The following is a 17,832-nucleotide window of genomic DNA, read 5'->3' as shown; positions in this document are numbered from 1 at the left end:
ATGCGAGCTGGGTCCAGCTTTCCGCTCCTGACCCCATTTCCCTGGTGGGAATGGTAAACAACGTGCTGGTCAGAAGCATCCTGCTTAGGAGAGAACGGACTGCGCCCAATGGCACATTTCAGTGACAAACAAGACCCCAATCTTGGACTTGGGAATATGGGTTCCTGGGTCTCTAGAATCAGACTGACACATCTGCCGACGAGTCAGGGCAGAGAAGATGAAATGGGACCAGACACAGTGATCAGAGCATGCTAAACAGCACAGCATATGAACCAGGGCAGCCCCCAAACCAGGGCCCTCTCCCAAGAGCAAGGTTGGCTCTGAGATCCTGGGAGGAAGGCAAGTACGTCAGTCTCTCCTACATGCCTATGACGGCCATCGTGCAATTTGGGTATACATCCAGATCATGCCGTGGGGACTGTGGGTCCCACAAAGGTCCCCAGTCATAAAAATGCCCTCATCGTTCAATACCTGCAAAACAAACAGATCTCAAAAGCAAGGGGACCACATCTTCATGGATGTCATTGCTCACGTGGAAACTACTTTACGGGGGTACTTCTGCCTCAACTCGGAAGGGTCTTTAAATAGCTCTTTTTGGGTCATACACACAAGGTATCCTCAGGATTCTTAGGCTCTCTTCTTCCACCCTCAATTCTCAAATACGTCCCGCCGCACACCATCCATTTGAATTCGACTCAATAACCACTCAATCGACAGAAATCTCAGGGTGAGTTTACTGTCCTCCTAGTGGTAGCTAGGTAGAATTGCAGGCACAGGGACAAAAAGGGAACCATCAACCCGGAGGTGCTCACTTTCAAAGCCAAACCTGGTAAGCGGAGGAGGGACTCAGATGCCTGGGGGACCAGGCAGATAACTACAAATAAATGAACCAGACCGGGCAAGAGAGTGCAGCCCTGTGGAAAGAGACAGCTCCTATGGAGTGCCAGCTGATTGTCTTCTGAAAATGCATGTCAGAGTTGCCTTATCTTCTGATTGTCTACAAGAAGCCAGAGACTCTGATTTTAACACGGAACCTTGTGATTTTTCGACGGTGGCTCAATTTTCTTGAAAACAGCACTAGGTGAGCTACGGAAAGGGGACACTCCGCCAGTTTGTAAAGCTCTGCAGCACGAGCGTGCGTGTGGGCTCCTGTAACTGTGGTGTTAGACTGCCACTCACCAGCCACCGTGGGCAACAGCAACGGAGGCACCAGCTATGCGCACAGCTCCAGAGCCTGGGAGAGCATCTAACTCTACAGGGGGTGCGGGGGGTGGGGGGTGGGGATTGGAAGGCTCCGAGGATCCGAGGAGCCACCCAGGGACGGGAGCGGACACTATATGGTGGACTGCTCCTGCAGGAAACCTTCAGGGCCTGGGAGGCCTTTATCTGTTTCAGAAGCCAGGGCTGCTTCTCGAAGGACTTCCAAGTGTTCCTCGGCAGCTGACAGGGACTGGTCGATCCAATCCAGGCCCCCAGTCAGGTGGCAGGCATTCCTAGTCACCAGCACCAGATGACTGACCGACAGGAGCAGGGCAGTTGTCCTAGAAAAAGCAACAGGATCAGGTTTCCCCAAGAAAGGAGGGATTGTGCACCAAAGCCCACACGGACAGACTCTAGTGTGGTGTTCTCCAAACTGGAGGCCCTTCCCAAGGAGGCTGCGGAGTAACTGAAAGATGGTTCCACGCTCAAATAAATCTGGGAATGGCTGGTCTCAGCAAGGTTAACTGAAGCCTTCTCTGGGCCTTTAAGCATGCATGATAAAGCTCTCAGGAAAGAGTACAACGTGCCGTGGCTCACTATCTTATTTTAGACTGTGGAGCCTGTTTTCTGCAGCACACCTATGAACAACTCCCAGATGAGTGTTTCCTAGGACAGTCCAGATCTGGTCAGCTGGATGAGCACAGCCCCAACAGCTGCCCACTTAAAGACAGGAAGGCTACACATACCCCTGCCTCGGGCATCCCGGGCATCCCGTTGATACCGAATCAATACAGCCCCAGGCTGGTTTACACCACTCTAAAAACAAAATTTCATTGAAAACCAAATCGAGGAGGAGTGGTTTTTTCCCCTAGTATTGGAAGATTCATGGTAGAATATCATTTATATAGTGAGTGTGCGTGATGCATTTGGGAACGTATCGCACAGTACCAGCCCGTGGACACCGCTGGGTAAGCCATAGGAGCGGGCAGAAAAACCAGCTGAAGCACGGTGAGCCGCTGTCTATCTGGCAAGCACCACACACAGCAGCTCTAGAAAATGGTCATATACATCCAAGAGAAGAAAGAATCTGGTGTTTTTAATGAGTTTGCCTCTGGTAGAGGAATATAATTTAACGAGACGGGAGGGGTCCCGGGTATGTCCCTTGGAAGGTGGGCATGGCTTGAGCTCACTGGTCCCTTTCCTTCCCCTTGCTCTGCTTACCACCTGCCCCACCCACCCACTGGGCAGCACTCACAACGGGGGTGTGTCTGCTTCCGGGGTCCGAAGAGCAGAGGCAGCCGATGGGGGAAGAGGGAGGGAGGGAAGGTGCAGATAGGACTTAGGGTGGCCAGATGTTTAACTACAAAAATTCAAAATCTAAGACTGGCTCTCCTGAATCCCAGGTTTCAGGAAGGGCACAGGCCTGTCTCACCAATCATACTGAAATGAATGGTGCCCAAAGCCCAGGCAGCTCTGGGAGCCCAGCAAACAGCCCTCTCCACAGCAACCCAAACAGCGAACCTCACAGATGTGATAAAATGGGGAGCTTCAGGCATCAGGAGCCAAATGTCCCCTCCATCCCTCTCACCGTGCATCCAGGAGCTTGGGGTCCAACGGAGGGTACATCGATCTCACCACATCATCCACTCTGTGGAGGCAAAACGTTTTCAGAATTGAACTTTCCTTCTGTCCTTTTCTCCTTCCTCCTTTTCTACCTCTCCTTGTCCTGATTCTTCTCTCCTGATCTTTGAGCCCCAAACTTTGGTGATTCCTTCTCTAATTGCTTTTGCATTCTCAGTCTCAAACAGAAAGGCTTCTGGTTCAGTTTAGAGAATATTTTGTTTTCTGGTTTCAAGTCCCCATAGTTTAAAAAGTGTAAGTTCACACATCTGGAATGATATTCGAGATAACGCTACTAAATTAAAGAGGCAAGCTGCCGAACACCATATAAAGTTTGATCCATTTGCGTGAAAACAAGAAAAACAAGCTATGACGTGCAGGAGTGGGGTAGCATGCGGGAACACTCACCATTCACTAGTGTCACCTTTGGGGACTGGGATGGAATTAGGGCTTCCTTCACTTTCCAGATAATCTATTTCTACAATGTTTTAACTTTGTAAGTATTTATTGCTATTGTGTTTTTAAAAATGGTGGAACATAGTTACATAAAACACTAAAAAAAAAACCCTACAAGTTTAATTTGGGTTCAAACTGCTCCATTGGATTTCCTTTCCATTACGGTACACTTTGTGGTTATTTTTTTTTTTAATCAAGTTCAGAAAGGAACTACTATTCATTCTGATTTGTAGGGTTCAAGATTTGCATCCAAATCCTTGCTCCTGGACCACTTGATAGTCAGGAAGAAAGAATAATGACGCATTGTTTGATTTTGAAAAGCACTTAAAAATAGGTGCTCTCCAATGTTCTTGTCTTGGGGCTGAGGGGCTGGTGAGGACATGCAGAGGAACGTGGGCTGCTGTCCTCGCCGGCCCCTTTCTCTGTAGTGCCCCGAAGCTGAAGCCACTTCCTCGAAACTAATACACTATCAACACGCCGTGTGAAATAAATGGAGCAAGAAAAACAATAGGGACAAAAAAATGACCAGAAGGAGAAAGCCGTGTAAAGGCAAAAAGATAAAGCAAGGACAAGGATTGAATTATGGCACGGAACGTTCTAGAAGTAGTCCAAGGGACTCAGTAGGACGGGCCAGAGGGCACCCGGTTAGGTGTGCCCTCTGAGCAACGCCACACCCTCCCTCTCGCACCAGGGCTAATCCTCACAGGAAGCGTGATGAAGGTCCAACGGAGATGAGCAGTGCAGTCTCCACCACCAATGGGTGGCCAGGGGAATGCCTGGTGCTTGCCCAGAGCCTGGGCTGGAGGGCCTTCTGGCCTGGCTGATACAAGCCCTCGAGCTACACCCACCCCGGACAGCTCCAGAGAAAGCCAACAACTGTTCTGGGCTGAGTCCCTCCCCTGGATTCTCTCCCTCCCACTTTCTCAACTCACGGAACACCCTGGACAGAGTTCAAGCGCAACTCTTTCCTTTTCCTTCAGACGGCTGGTTCCTCGTGATCTACCCGAGGCCGTGCAACCAGGAAACCGAGAGCCCCCGGAACTCACAGGGTGCCACCATTCACACCAGGGATGTGGAGGCGCAGCCCTGATAGTGAGGCTGCCAGGCTGATGAAGAAAACATCCTGCAAGGGGCCAACTCCCGACTCAGGCACATCCACATACCGGCCACCAGATGGCAGCACAAACTCAGTACCACCCCTCTGCCTAAGAAAAGGGCTTTGTGTTTCTCCACAAAGTCAAGCCCAAATGAGGGGGTGTAGTTGTTGACTGCAATCCTGCTGGTTGCCTCCCACATGGGATTTTGCAGACACCCCGGAATTTGGGAGATCTGAATGAAGTATGGCTTCATCTCCCCCCGCCCACCCAGTCCTGGAGGCTACTGGCTGGGCCATGGCTGGGGCAGTGGGTGACAGGGAGGTAGCAAGGAGCGAGTCCCTGAAACTAGTCTCCAGTACAAATAGGGCAGGGCGTGGCACGGCCAGCAGGTCACTGCATAGAGGCGTGTGGATACCCGTAAGAAATGTGCTTACTGGCCCAGAGCCCAGGAAGGAGGAAAGGAAGGCAGCCCCAGCTGGTATGGGGCTAAGGGAGAGGGAACAGCCACAGTGGGATCTGCAGAACGGACTAGAGATGTCAGCACTAGTCACATGCTAGAACTGCCCAAAAAGCCGACTGGAGGGGGCCTGTGGGAGGTGGGGGGAACCGTGTGAGACCACCCTGGCTTGGTCTCTGGTATCTAAACCCTCCTGGATACTCTGTAAATGGCTGGGACACAAGTACGTGAAGTTCCTATGTGGTTTCTTCAAAAAGCCTGACCCACCTGCCACCTCAGTTTCCAACCCCTCCCCGCCCCCCGCATGGAGTGTGGGGACCTCAAGGCCCACCAGCTCACCTGGGGCTGATCCGCTTGGCCACCACGATGATGTCACTGACACTGGCTGAGGTCTTCATCTTGGCCCCGGAGCCCATTGTCATGGCAACAAGTTTTTCTGTCAGAGTGTGACAAATCTAACATAGCAGGGAGGAGAGAGGTGATGAGGGGTGCCCTAGCCCCCTAACAGCACCTACCACCCCCACAAACAAATATGGCGCCTGCCTTGGGTTCCACCCCACACCCAGGGACCCTAACCTAGTGGGCAAGTTGAAGTGAAAAGCACACAGAGACGAGAGAGGAGAAAGAGACAAAAGCCGAGAACGAGGCCCGGTGAGGAGGGAGAGGTGGGAACCTCAGATCGGGGTCAGGGTTTTGGCTTAGAGAAGTCTAAGCTGAAATAATCTGTCTAAGAAAAATCATGTGCTCTAATTTACCTCCTCGTTTCAGGGGGGAAAAACCTACGTTCTCTTTCTATTCCTTCACCTCCCGGTTTATTCTTCCAGAAGGCTAAATCTCTCCAGCGGGGCAGCCTCAGAAACTCCAGTTGGACAAAAGCCAACTGTCCCCCTTGAAGCACATCGTCCAAAAGCAGCATTCAGTTCAACAGGACAATGGTGAAAGGGTCTTCAAAAATAGCAGGAAAAAGGTAAGACTATGACACGAGGCCTTTGTCATCATCTGTCAACATGCTGGCCACCCCAAAAGCTTTGTTTCCCCCCTTCCACACCTCCTCGATGTGCTTCTTTCCCTGGCAAATAGGTTCCATGACCTACCTTATACTCGGGGATGGAAAGGAGGACAGAAAGAAGGCCTAGGGGCCACCCAGGATAAAGCCTAGGCCACAAGCGACCAAGCAAAAGGGACCTCAGATTGCAGGGCCTCTTCTTTGACAGGAGACTCTCTGGATGGGCCATTGACTCCAGTCTAGTAGGACTCCTTCCTGCTGACTTATCCCCTACCTCAGGTGTCATTTACCCTCCTCCTTTAATAGGCGAGGGCAGGGACAAAATCCAGCGCCAGACCAATCCCAGCTGGGAGACAGGAGTGGAATATGGCATTATTGCTCTCGTCGTTAGACCTATCTATCTGTAACCATATCTGCACTCAAAGAGCTTCTTGGAATTAAATAATCCTAGACTCTGTGACAACAATTTCCTACTAGGCACTCCTTTGTCCCCCAAGAGAGACAGCTAAAGGAGAGGTGGGATGAAAGACTTTTTTAGCTTATTTATTTACTCATTTGTAGGCTCCACGTCCAGCCTGGAGCCCAACACCGGGCTTGAACTCACGACCCTGAGATCAAGACCTGAGCTGAAATCAAGAGTCAGACGCTCAACCAACTGAGCCACCCAGGAGCCCCAAAAGGCTTTTTCATATGTTGTACTGAATGACACTGAAGAAAAGATAAAGATGTCTTTCTGGAAATGTTAAATAATTACTGGACAAAAAGATAAATGTGTGGTTTCCCAAGTTACTGAGATGAGGAACATAGCAATATCTGCAACTGGCCAAATATTTCACTATTCTCATTATTCTATCAGGCAAGAATTGAAAAACAAATGCTTAAACTATAAAAATTACCCCAAACTAGAAAACCTAGCCAAAATGCAAACTGGATGCAATTTCCACCCAATTGCGGAGGCAGCAAGAATTAAAAGAAACCCAATCTGCCTTCAACTACTCATGGTTTGGATTTTTCAACACTGATTGTCCCATTCAGCTGACTACTGTCCCAGCCAGGGAGGGCCAGTGAGGGACTTTCTAGCAACTGGTAAGTCCAGACACAGAACTCAACTTGCTGAGCAAAGGGCTGAGCTCTCTGTTAATAAAAAATAAAAGGGCCCGGAGAGAAAGTGGGGAGTCCCGCTCCCCCTCAGCAGCCACACAGACTTCTCCAGTTGGTGAAAATGTGGCTAGTGACCACCTATGCGGTCACTGTATTAGGAGGACCAGGTGAAACAAAACCTTTGAAAGGGTTGGAGAGCACTAAAGTATAACAGACCATCCAGGAGGGAGTAGAAACAGTAGAAATTCCAAGTGTCAGCCATGTTTTTAAAAAGCCTCTTGCACGGATTCCGTGCCCTTCCTAGAAAGATCCCTTTCAACAGTACATGCATGGGGGGTGCTCTGGTGACCTCCCCCCTTGTGTCATGGAAATCAAAAAGTATTACCTTCAAGATGGCAATGCAGTGGGACATGAGACCCCTGGGGAGACAAGAAGAATCCATCAGTGCCTCCCTATCGAGGCCCCCCTCGCTCCTGCCACCAGCTCCGTCCCCCATCTAGCTCTGACCCACCGGGACACTGCCCAGAGCAGGAATGCCTTAGGGTTCAACTGAACAAGTCCACGAGCTACATGAGGAGGCACCTTCTTTCCTTTCCTTTCCTTTCCTTTCCCCCTCTCATATACAGCTGCCTCTTCCAGGCAGCGCTCACCTTTCGAATCATGCTTCCTTAGACCTCTGAGCTTCTGACACTGTTCCCCCCAGCCCATGTGTCCTTCCCCTTATTCTCAGTCTGGTGGCCACCTCATCTTTCAAGACCCAGGTCAAAAGGCATCCACTCCGTGGTAACTTTCACGAAAGCCCCCTCTACCTTCCCAATCCCAGGCAGCTCTAGAGATCGCCAGCGCTGTGTGCCCACGGGACTGTGCGCAGAGACTCACTCTCGCTTCGGAGATACTGTTTTGAGTCGAATTCTGTCTCTACCTCCAGTTTAATATCTGCAGTAACTGGCCCAGTGTCCGACACATAACCCCCCACACACAGCTGCTCAGTGAATGATAAGGGCTCGGAGCAGCACACACATCTCAACATGTAGAGGGCCCTGCTGGATGCAGAGATCCCTGAGGGACCCTGAAGACAAAGGCTACATCCCTGGATCCTGTGTGCCAAATTCACAGGCACCCCAGGGATAACCCAGGCACACGAGGGGGACCTTGGAACAAGTTTTGTCACGCATCTATGGGCTTGGTGTTTAGAGCTACAAAATGAGGGGAGAGGGGGACAAACACTGTTATATCTGAGTCTCGCCCCCCAGCTGAGGGCAATCAGCAGCAGGTGGCACAGTGCTCCCGGACGCCCAGCAGTGCTTGGCAAAGGAAGCCAGAAAAGAGCACCCAGAAGCCCCGTGTGCCATCATCAGGGGAGTATGGCAAACAAACGGTCCCTCAGGCCTTACGAGGCATCTTCAATCCAGTCTTCGTTCTCCAGAATGGCCTCGATGTGGGGGTTGGTGATGACCACATCGTCCAGTTCTAGCTCAGACGGTTCTGACTGGGTCTCCATGGCGCTGATGAGGTCCACAATGGGCCTGGAAGGAAAAGCCCAGGACAGTGGTTTCAGGACGGGTGGCTGCTGCTGACCCTCTCCTCACTGAGGCCCATGTTTGCCCCAACAGAATGTAGGAAGTTCGTAAGTTAAAGCATTGACCTCGTGTCCTGGATCCAAACCTAACCCCGGGGGGCTGCAGGTGCGGGAAGGACACATGGCTAGAGGTGCGTCAAGGAGGCAGGCTGGGGTGCAAAGAAGATAAGTGAAGCAGAAGGAGACGAACTGCAAAGAGAAAGAGCAGAGCCACAACCGTAAATAGACAGGTCTTAGACGGGGCTGCTCCTTCCGCACAAAATAACGTCCTTCTTCAGCTTATTTTCCCTTTGGGGCGCCTGGGTGGCTCAGTCGGTTAGGCGTCCTACTCTTGTCTCAGCTCAGGTCTTGATCTCAGGATCATAAGTTCAAGCCCTGCGTTTGGACCTCATGCCCAGCATGAGGCCTACTTTAAAAAACCAAACCAAACCAAAACAAACCAAAACAAAATTTTATTTTCCCTTCAAGCCTACCTTATGTGGAGAAACTGAAGTTCCTATTACCCAAACCTACCTGGTCTGCAGAATCACTCCCAGGAAGGACTGGAAGGATGGAGGTCTGCCCGCATAACCCCACCCCCTCCTCGTTCTACAGGAGAAGTGGCAGAAGGAACAACAGCTACTTTACAACAAGGTTCTTCACAACATGAGATGCCATAGCCTTCCGTTCAATAGCAGAGCTTTCCTGGGTCGTATAAACGGGCATTTACAAATTCACCACTTGACAAAGAAGCCGATAGGATTCAGTAGAGGGGTCAGAAGAACTAAGGGTTAGTTGTCATGGTCCCTTCGGGGTCTATCAATGAAAACATCCCTAAACGGAAAACAAGATCTTGCTCATAAAATCTACTGCACACAGAATGCATCATGAAGAAATCTGTAAAAAGAAGGAGCCAGCCCCATGCTGGGATTTCACAAAATCCAGTATCTGCTGCTTCCATGTGTGGCTGGAGCGCAGGCACGGGATTTCTGTTCCTATGAGTTTGGTTGGAAAGAGGTGGCCAGTTCCGGAGAGATGGCCACGGCTTTTTGCTAGGTGAACACGTTCAGGGAATTTCTCCTTAGCTCAGTGACAGAGTCAGAGAAGGCTCAGGACATCGCTAAAGCTCTAAGGTCTCTCTTGGAAAGGAAGCCTTCAAGTACCATGTTAGAGACACAAAGCTAAGCTAGAGTTGTCCGATGCCAAACTTCTTGGGCTCCTCTCTCTTCCGGTTGCTAGAGCCCCTGGTAGAGCCCACCTGTCCTCCTTGCCCTCCCTGGGCCCACTCACTTGGAATCGTAGCGCTGCAACAGGTCTCGAGGCCGGCAGTAGCGCTGCCTGCAAACCACCACCAAGGCTGCAAAGGAGGCCAGGAAGATGGTGGCCAGCACGCCTATGGCCACAATCACCACCGTCTCCATGCTTCTGGGGGGCTCACTCCGTCCCCGTCACATCCCCAGCATGGGCTAAATCTTAGAAGACACAAGGGCAGAGGAGGCCTTGGTAAAGAAGCAGCAAAAGAGAGTGGGGCAGTGGGGGTCTTACCTGCTGGGGGGGCGTGGAGAGCCAGTTTCCCCCAAGTCCCCTGCAGAGACCAAGTTACCTGCTTGGGGGGCAAGGTCCCCCAAGTCACCTCCAGAGGCCTGAGGGCCTGAATAGAATCAAGATGCATTTTATGTCCTGCCCCAAATTTGCCTTTTGTTTAATTAAGAGTTTGCCACCTGCTGGACCAGGATGGCCTTTTAAACCTGGACAAAAGGAAGCATTTCAACTAGCGCTATTGTTTCGCATCTCCACCGAGACCATGAAAGAATATCCTCCTACGAAGGGCAGGATTGCATTTACTGAGAATCTCCTCTGTGCCAGGCACTTTGTGTGTTAACCCTGAGGTAGGTATTAATAGCCCCATTTTACAGTTGAGAAAACTGAGGTTCGGGGAGGTTAAGTAATTTGTCCAAGTTTCTGAAGTCAGAAAGCAGAAACCCACCCACTTAAACTGAGATGGGTGTTCACCTCCCTTTTCTTTTCTAAGGAGGGAAGAAGATTCTAAAAAATCTGGAAAGGGATTTGACTGTAAGTTTCAGTGTCGGAAACTTAGAACTGGTGTTCAAGTGTTCTTTGCCTACCGCCTGTTTTCACTCAGGACGTTCTTGCACACCTATTTTAGACTCGGGCAGAGGAACAAGGGCGCCTCAGAGAACAGATTGCAGGATCCTACTTCTGTGTCTTTGAGCAAGTCTCTTTCCCTGTCTGGGCTTTAATTTCCCCACCTGCAAAAGAGGGGCTTTGAGCTAGGAGTCCAGGACGATGGACTTATTCTATATTACATATCTCCAAGGGCCCAAATGTTCCCAGTTGTCATTCAATAAGCATTTATGGGTCATCTGCTAGGTACCAAGCACTAGGCAGCATTCTGGAGATAAATAAGACATGGACCCCAAACCTTGAAGAGGAATAAAGAGGTGGACAGGCGGACAAATGTTTGCTGTTTGCTTCTCAGTCTCTTTCCCAGCTCCTCAACTCCCTGCGTCTATGCCACGTGGCAGGGTACACAGGCAAGAGACAACTGTGCTTGCATGACATTTTCTGGGCAAGCCTTCTTCACAGGGCAGGTGAAGTTTGAGCTAGGTTTTGAAGGATGAGTAGGAGTTTGCCAGGCAGACAGAATGTGGACTTGGTTGGCTCAAAGTGCCAAGGAGGCCTTTCTCAAGGGTTTCAGAGAGCAGCTGCTCTACCACCTCAAACTCACTTGCTCAGGCGGGTGAGAAGGCTACGGTCTGTCTCTTGCATTTCTGTATCTCCCTTGAGGGCTTGGGGGAGGCAGGAGGTAATTCTCAGGGTCTGCCTCAATTTCTCCAAATGTGTGTTTCTCTACGTCATCCCTCCTAAAGGGCTACCTGCTTTAGCCCGTTTTCTTTCCTCCTCTCACTTCTGTGTCTCTGTCTCCGTGTCTCTCCATTTTCCTCTCCAGACATCTTACCCCGTCCCTGGTGTTTCCTTTCCCCTCCCCCTACGCCATGGCCTCCAAGACCACCCGCTTTGTTTCCTCTCTTCCTGGGGCGCCTAAGTGTGTTTCTCTGACGCAGACCAGCTTTCTCTGAGTTTTTGCTGCCTTACTCCGTGATTTGTCTGTATGAACCTTTGCGTGTTTTTCCTTTTCTCTGTGTGTTTCAGGATGAGTTTTTGTCTCTTTCTCCTTGTGCAAGCTTGGGTAGGTCTCGGTTTCTTGGTGTGTGTGTCTGTTTGTCTGTCTGTCTGTCTCCCCCACCCCCTTCTCCTTCAGCCCCAGGCCTCTACCTCCTCCCCCTGCCCGGCCCCCCCAGGCGAGCCGCCCCAACACCCAGGCGGGAGGAAGGACCCCCACCCGGCCCGGCGCGGGGCTCGCAGGGCTCCCTGGCGCGCAGCTCCAACTTCGCCCAACTTGCGCGCGGCCCCAACAAAGGGGCGGCCGCCCCGCCCGCCCCCTCCAGGCATCAGCCCCAATCTCCGGCCCCCCAGCCCCCAGCGCGCCCGGACCCCCTGGGTCCCGCGGCACCGGGGCGCGGCGAGGCCCACCCACCTCAGCCGCGGCCGCAGCACGCATCCCGGGAGCGCTCCGGCCGCCCGGCCCCGCCGATAGCAAAGTCCGGGCGCGGGACTGGCGGGGGGCTTCTGCGAGCGGAGCATGCCGGGAAGGAGCTGGGCTGTCCGAAGGAATCGAGATAAAGTCCCCGGGCGCCAAACCCCTAGGTGCTGGGGGGGGCCGGCCGCCGCATCCAAATCCCCCGCTGCCAGGCGCCGCCGTCCCCGCCGGGCCCGGAGGGGGCCGGGGGTTGGGGCGGCGGGAGGCCTGGCAGGGGGGAGGCCCTCACTCAGCCACCCAGCAGGCGCTCCTCGAGCCCCCGCTGCCCACCGAGCCCAGGTCCGGGGGAGGGAGGCCGCCGGGTCCTTGCCACCCCCCACCCCTGCGGGCTGGCCATCCAAGGGGGGCTGCGGAGACTGAGCGGACTGCACAGTGGGCTGGCCTCGAAGCCAGTCTGCTCTTACCCACTGTGGTTTAAATCCTAGCTCTGCCACTTACTAGCTGTGCACAACTTATTTCATTCCTCTGTGCCTTGCTTTCCTCCTCTGTAAAGTGGGGCCACAGCTTGTAGGCATGCTCAGAGCTGCCTGGCCCAGGGTAAATGTGAATCAGTGAGAGCTCTCATGACAGCCTCACCCACACTGGGCACACAAGCAGGCCCACCCCAAACAGTTGCTGTGCCAGGGACAAGCGTCAAAATACAGGACCCTGTCTGGCTGTCCTGCCCGTTCTGTGTGCATTCTACTCTAGGGACCCAAGGAAACTCACATTATTCCTTCACAGCCCCCACTCTGCAAACAGCCATCCCTCCGCCATCCCTCAGGGGTAAAGTTGCCCACACCAAGAGGTACAGGATGCCTTGAAGGACGGAGGTCCACACAGGCTCTGGAAACAGGCTGGGGCTTTGGGGCAGACTCTTTTTTCCAGAGTCCAGTGAGCCAGGAGCATGGTCTCGAAGGAGGCATGAGCTCTACATGGTCATTCCCCTTAGCCTTCAAACTCCTAGGCCTGTAAGGAAGAGACAGGACCCAAGTGAGGTCACCTAGAGCCTGGGGCTTATGGCAGAGACTCCATCAACCAATCTAAGGTCAGTACTGGTGACAAGAACTAAAGGATTCACAGTAGGTCCCAGGCAACTTAACGTAGACTCCGCAAACTGTTCCCCGCTAAGCCACATGCAGCCCACAGAGGTGTTTGGGTTTTTGTTTTTGTTTTTCCTGACTTACAGTTAAAAAAAAAAAAATCAAACTAGCTGCCCACATTATAAAAAATCAAGAATTTCACTTATACCTACAGATTTCCAGCTTCTCTGGGAAATTCATAAGATCTCTCAAAATGCAGCCCACGTTCATTTGGAAGTAAGAGTAAGTAGGAGAGGGGCGGCTGTGGTCCCCAGGCATGCTCTTCTGGTCCACCACTTTCCCCACTGCATACCCTGCTGCCCACGCATTCACAGCTCCCCTGTTTGGTTGAGAGCCTGGCTGAGTGCGCAGCTGTGGTTTCCCACGGCTGGCACTTAGGGGTGGGAAGGCTGAGAGATGATTTTGCTACCCTCTAAAGTGCTTTTGTGGAGAAGCTATGTCAGGGAGCAAGAATTCCTATCCCCTTCAAGGGTCCTTCTAGCTGGACTAAGAATCGAATTGACATTAGACATTAGACTTAGACATTAGACTAATAATCAAATTGACCTACAGACATTAACAAGAGAAAATCAAATTCAATAGCATGCATATAGGGAATCCACACAGTCATAGAAATTTCAAAGACAGTCAGGCAAAATGAGGTATATGTCATTCTGAACTAAGGAGAAGGGGCTAGGGATCTGGGACTTCAGAGGAAAGGAATGTAATTCACAGGGCAATAAGAAGAGGAGATATTTGGTGATTAGATGTTTGCCCAGCCATACAGATCAATCATTCAGATAAAATTTATCTTTGCAGGGTGCCTGGGTGGTGCCATCAGTTAAGTGTCTGACTCTTGGTTTTGGCTCAGGTTGTGATCTCAGGGTCATGAGATCAAGCCCGGCATCGGGTTCCATGCTCAGCATGGAGTCCGCTTGAGATTCTCTCTCTCTCTCCTTTTAAAATAAATAAATAAATCTTTTGAAAAATTATCTTTACTAACAACGTTTATTCTGGAAAGACCCTGCAATCTAGATTCTTCTGTGTAGTTAAGGGAGGGACAAAATTTTCTCTTGAGCCCACAGGGTCTCAATTGCCTTCAGCTCAAAGTAATCCACGTGCCAAAGTGGCACATTGTGGGGGGAGGGGCCTGTCTCAAACCCCTTCAGCTCAATCTGTTTAAAGAAAATGGGCTTACAGCAAAGCAGCAACCATCAGAACAGGTGACCGGGGACAGTATTTCCATTTCTTAAAAATACTTTGAGAAGAATGGAGTCCTATTTTTGTCTTGGGTGGTTTAGACATTTGGTGGCCTTGAGGTACGAAGCTAAACCACATGATAAAGAAGATGTGGGGTGTGTGTGTGTGTTTCTTTATCTCTATCTATATCATAAATATATAAAATGGAATATTACTCAGCCATAAAAAGGAATGAAATCTTGCCATTTGCAACAACACGGAGGTCATAATGCTAAGTGAAATAAGTCAGTCAGAGAAAGAAACAACAAAAATGAACAAAGAAAAAAAAAAGAGACAAACCGTAAAACAGACTCTTAAATATAGACAACAAACTGACAGTTATCAGAGGGGAGTGTGGAGTGACCTGATCAGGTGGAGGCGGGGAGCTGTGCAGGCATCTGAGGCAGAACAAAGGAGACAGAAGTTTATTGAATAAAACACAAGGGAGCTGAGCAGGACAATGAGGGAGAGACCATCTTCCAGGGGACAGTGGTGGGGGCTGTAGTTAAGGTGGAACATGAGGAGGTTTGGGAATGAATGGTATTTTCCTTTTTTGGTACTTGTGTCTGGGTGTAAGTAACTCACTGGTCAGCTAGTGCTTATGGGTATTGTTTTTAATTTATTCAATTTATTTAAGGAGGGGGCAGAGGGAGAGAATCTGCAAGCAGATTCCCTGCTGAGCATGGAGCCCAACTTGGGGCTCAATCCCATGACCCTGAGATCATGACTGGAGCCAAAACCAGGAGTCAAACGATTAACCCCCTGAGCCACCCAGGTGTCTGGGCTTATGGCTATTTTGAGGTGGGTCGCCTGATGGGCCTGTCTGTACTCAGCCCAGTGGTCACTGTGGCCCTTCTACCTCGCTCAGGTTTCCAGTGCTCACGCGGGTTGTCTAAAAGCAACCTCTACAGGGAGGTGAGTGGGGGCATGGGTGAAATAGGTGATAGGGATTAAGAGTACACTTGTCATCATGAGCACCAAATAATGTATGGAATTGTTGAATCACTATATTGTACACCTGAAATATAACACCATATGCTTCTTACACTGAAATGTTAAAAGAAGAAGAAGAAAAGAAGGGAAAAAAGAGCTAAACTACATGATCTCTTGTGGCCTCTTTCAGGTGTTGGGGAGAAAGAAATTTTCCTCCGTTTAGAATTCTTCTAGCTGGACTAAGAATTAAATTTACACAAGACAAATTAACAGGAGAAAATCGAATTTACTTCCCTGTGTCTGGGGAATCCACACAGACATGAAATTCCAAAGACAGGCAAAGGATGTATAGGTGTGATTTTCATGTGTATGTCTTCCGTGAGAAGAGTCTGGGTCTGGGGATGCAAAGGGGAGGAAGGCCACAGCCTGAAAGTGAGAGAGATGCTTGGAACACAGAAATCGCCCTGTTATACAGACCAGTTTCTTAGGTAAAAAGAAATCAGCTAATAGCTCTCTTCCTGGTACAGGCTCTCCTTTCTGATGTAAATTTAGACAGTTGAGGGGGAGGCAAAGAACTTTTCCTGAATCTGCTGGGTTTGGATTGCTTTTAACTCAAAATAATCTTCATGCCGAAGTGGCCCATTTGGGGTGGGCTGCTCTAGGGTCCAACATAGGTCTAGGATTTTACGACTCTTGTAGGAGAAATATAAAATAAAATGTTAACCTTGGGGAATTCATAACACAAGTGGAAAAGACCGAAGGGGAGCAGAATTTGTCATCCCAAAATATGCCTTTTTGACATAAGGATGAATTTAGGCTGATTATTTTTAAGAAATAGCAGACACAGGAGAAGCTCTGAAAACCGACTAGAAATTACCCTTTTGTAAAAGAAACATACATTTATAAGGGAAATCTCCATTTGTTTTTTGGGGTTTTTTGTTGTTTTGTTTTTGGCTAGGGACAATATACTTTGTTGTGACAAGGTAGGGCTCCCCCAGCACCTCCCTTTCTTCAGGGGCTCTGGGATGGAAACTGTGTAGAGGTCAGGAGATTCTCAGTGTGTCAGGGGATGAGCTGGGGCAAGGACTCCCCAGCAGCTGAGGGCCTCTCTCTTCCTCTTGCTTTCCCTGGGGCTGGTGGTCCAAGGGGCTCTTACTCCTTAGAGGCCACATGGACCTCTTGGCTGCTGTAGCCAAATTCATTGTCATACCAGGAAATGAGCTTGACACAGTGGTTACTGAGGGCAGTGCCAGCCCCAGCATTAAAGGTGAAAGAGTAGGTGTCACTGTTAAAGTTGCAGGAGACAACCTGGTCCTCGCCATAGCCCAGAATGCCCTGGAGGGAGCCATCTACTGCCTGCTTCACCATCTTCTTGATCCCATCGTATTTGGCAGCCTTTTCCAGGCAGCAGGTCAGATCCACGACTGACACATTGCAGGTGGGGACACGGAAGTCCGTGCCAGTGAGTTTCCAATTCGGCTCAGGGATGACCTTACCTACAGCCTTGGTGGCACCAGTAGAAGCAGGAATGATAGTCTGGGCAACCCCTCGGCCATCATGCCACAGCTTCCCAGAGGAGCCATCCATGGTCTTCTGGGTGGCGGTGATGGCAAGGACTGTGGTCACGAGTCCCTCCATGATGCCAAAGTTGTCATGGATGACCTTGGCCAGAGGGGCCAAGAAGTTGATGGTGCAGGAGGCATTGCTGACAATCTTGAGGGCATTGTCATACTTCTCATGGTTCATGCCCATCAGAAACATGGGGCATCAGCAGATGGAGCAGAAATGATGACCCTCTTGGCCCCACCCTTCAAGTGAGCCCCAGCCTTCTCCATGGTGGTAAAGACCTCAGTGGACTCCACAACATACTCAGCACCAGCATCACCTCACTTGATGTTGGCAGGATCTGGCTCCTGGAAGATGGAGATGGACGTTCTGTTGATAAGTATCCTGTGCTCGGCCTTGACTATGCCATTGAATTTGCCATGGCTGGAATCATACCGGAACATGTAGGTCATGTAGTTGAGGTCAATGAAGGGTCATTTATGGTGACAATATCCACTTCGTCAGAGTTGGGGTGCCTAGGTGGCTCAGTCAGTTAAGTGTCCAACTCTTGATCTCAGCTCAGGTCTTGATCTCAGGGTCCTGAGTTCAAGCCCTGCATTGGGCTCCACACCCAACTTAAAAAAAAAAAATCCGGGGCACCTGGGTGGCACAGCGGTTAAGCGTCTGCCTTCGGCTCAGGGCGTGATCCCGGCGTTATAGGATCGAGCCCCACATCAGGCTCCTCCGCGATGAGCCTGCTTCTTCCCTCTCCCACTCCCCCTGCTCGTGTACCCTCTCTCGCTGGCTGTCTCTATCTCTGTCGAATAAATAAATAAAATCTTTAAAAAAAAAAAAAAACCATTTTGCCAGAGTCAAAAGCAGCCCTGGTGACCAGGCACTCCATATGGCCAAATCTGTTTACTCCAACCTTTACCAT

The 17,832-nt window shown here is 50.6% G+C and overlaps 1 protein-coding gene and 1 pseudogene across 1 annotated transcript; both read right to left on the bottom strand.

Annotated features, from left to right (window-relative positions):
* Positions 1 to 716: 716 nt before the first annotated feature.
* On the bottom strand, positions 717 to 12,207 carry TMEM98 (transmembrane protein 98). Its single transcript, XM_034641173.1, has 7 exons — positions 12,055 to 12,207; positions 9,786 to 9,967; positions 8,332 to 8,463; positions 7,323 to 7,356; positions 5,170 to 5,285; positions 2,789 to 2,848; positions 717 to 1,541 (listed from the first exon to the last, which is right to left on the bottom strand). Exons 2-7 carry the CDS (start codon positions 9,914 to 9,916, stop codon positions 1,334 to 1,336), a joined length of 681 nt encoding a protein of 226 aa, XP_034497064.1. The 5' UTR covers positions 9,917 to 9,967; positions 12,055 to 12,207; the 3' UTR covers positions 717 to 1,333.
* A 4,295-nt stretch (positions 12,208 to 16,502) lies between these two features.
* LOC100473590 lies at positions 16,503 to 17,832 on the bottom strand (annotated as a pseudogene).

This window comes from Ailuropoda melanoleuca, chromosome 13, assembly GCF_002007445.2.
Source record: "Ailuropoda melanoleuca isolate Jingjing chromosome 13, ASM200744v2, whole genome shotgun sequence".
Classification (NCBI taxonomy): domain Eukaryota; kingdom Metazoa; phylum Chordata; class Mammalia; order Carnivora; family Ursidae; genus Ailuropoda; species Ailuropoda melanoleuca.
Note: the sequence above shows the minus strand (reverse complement) of the source record. Positions and strands in the feature narration are given on the sequence as shown.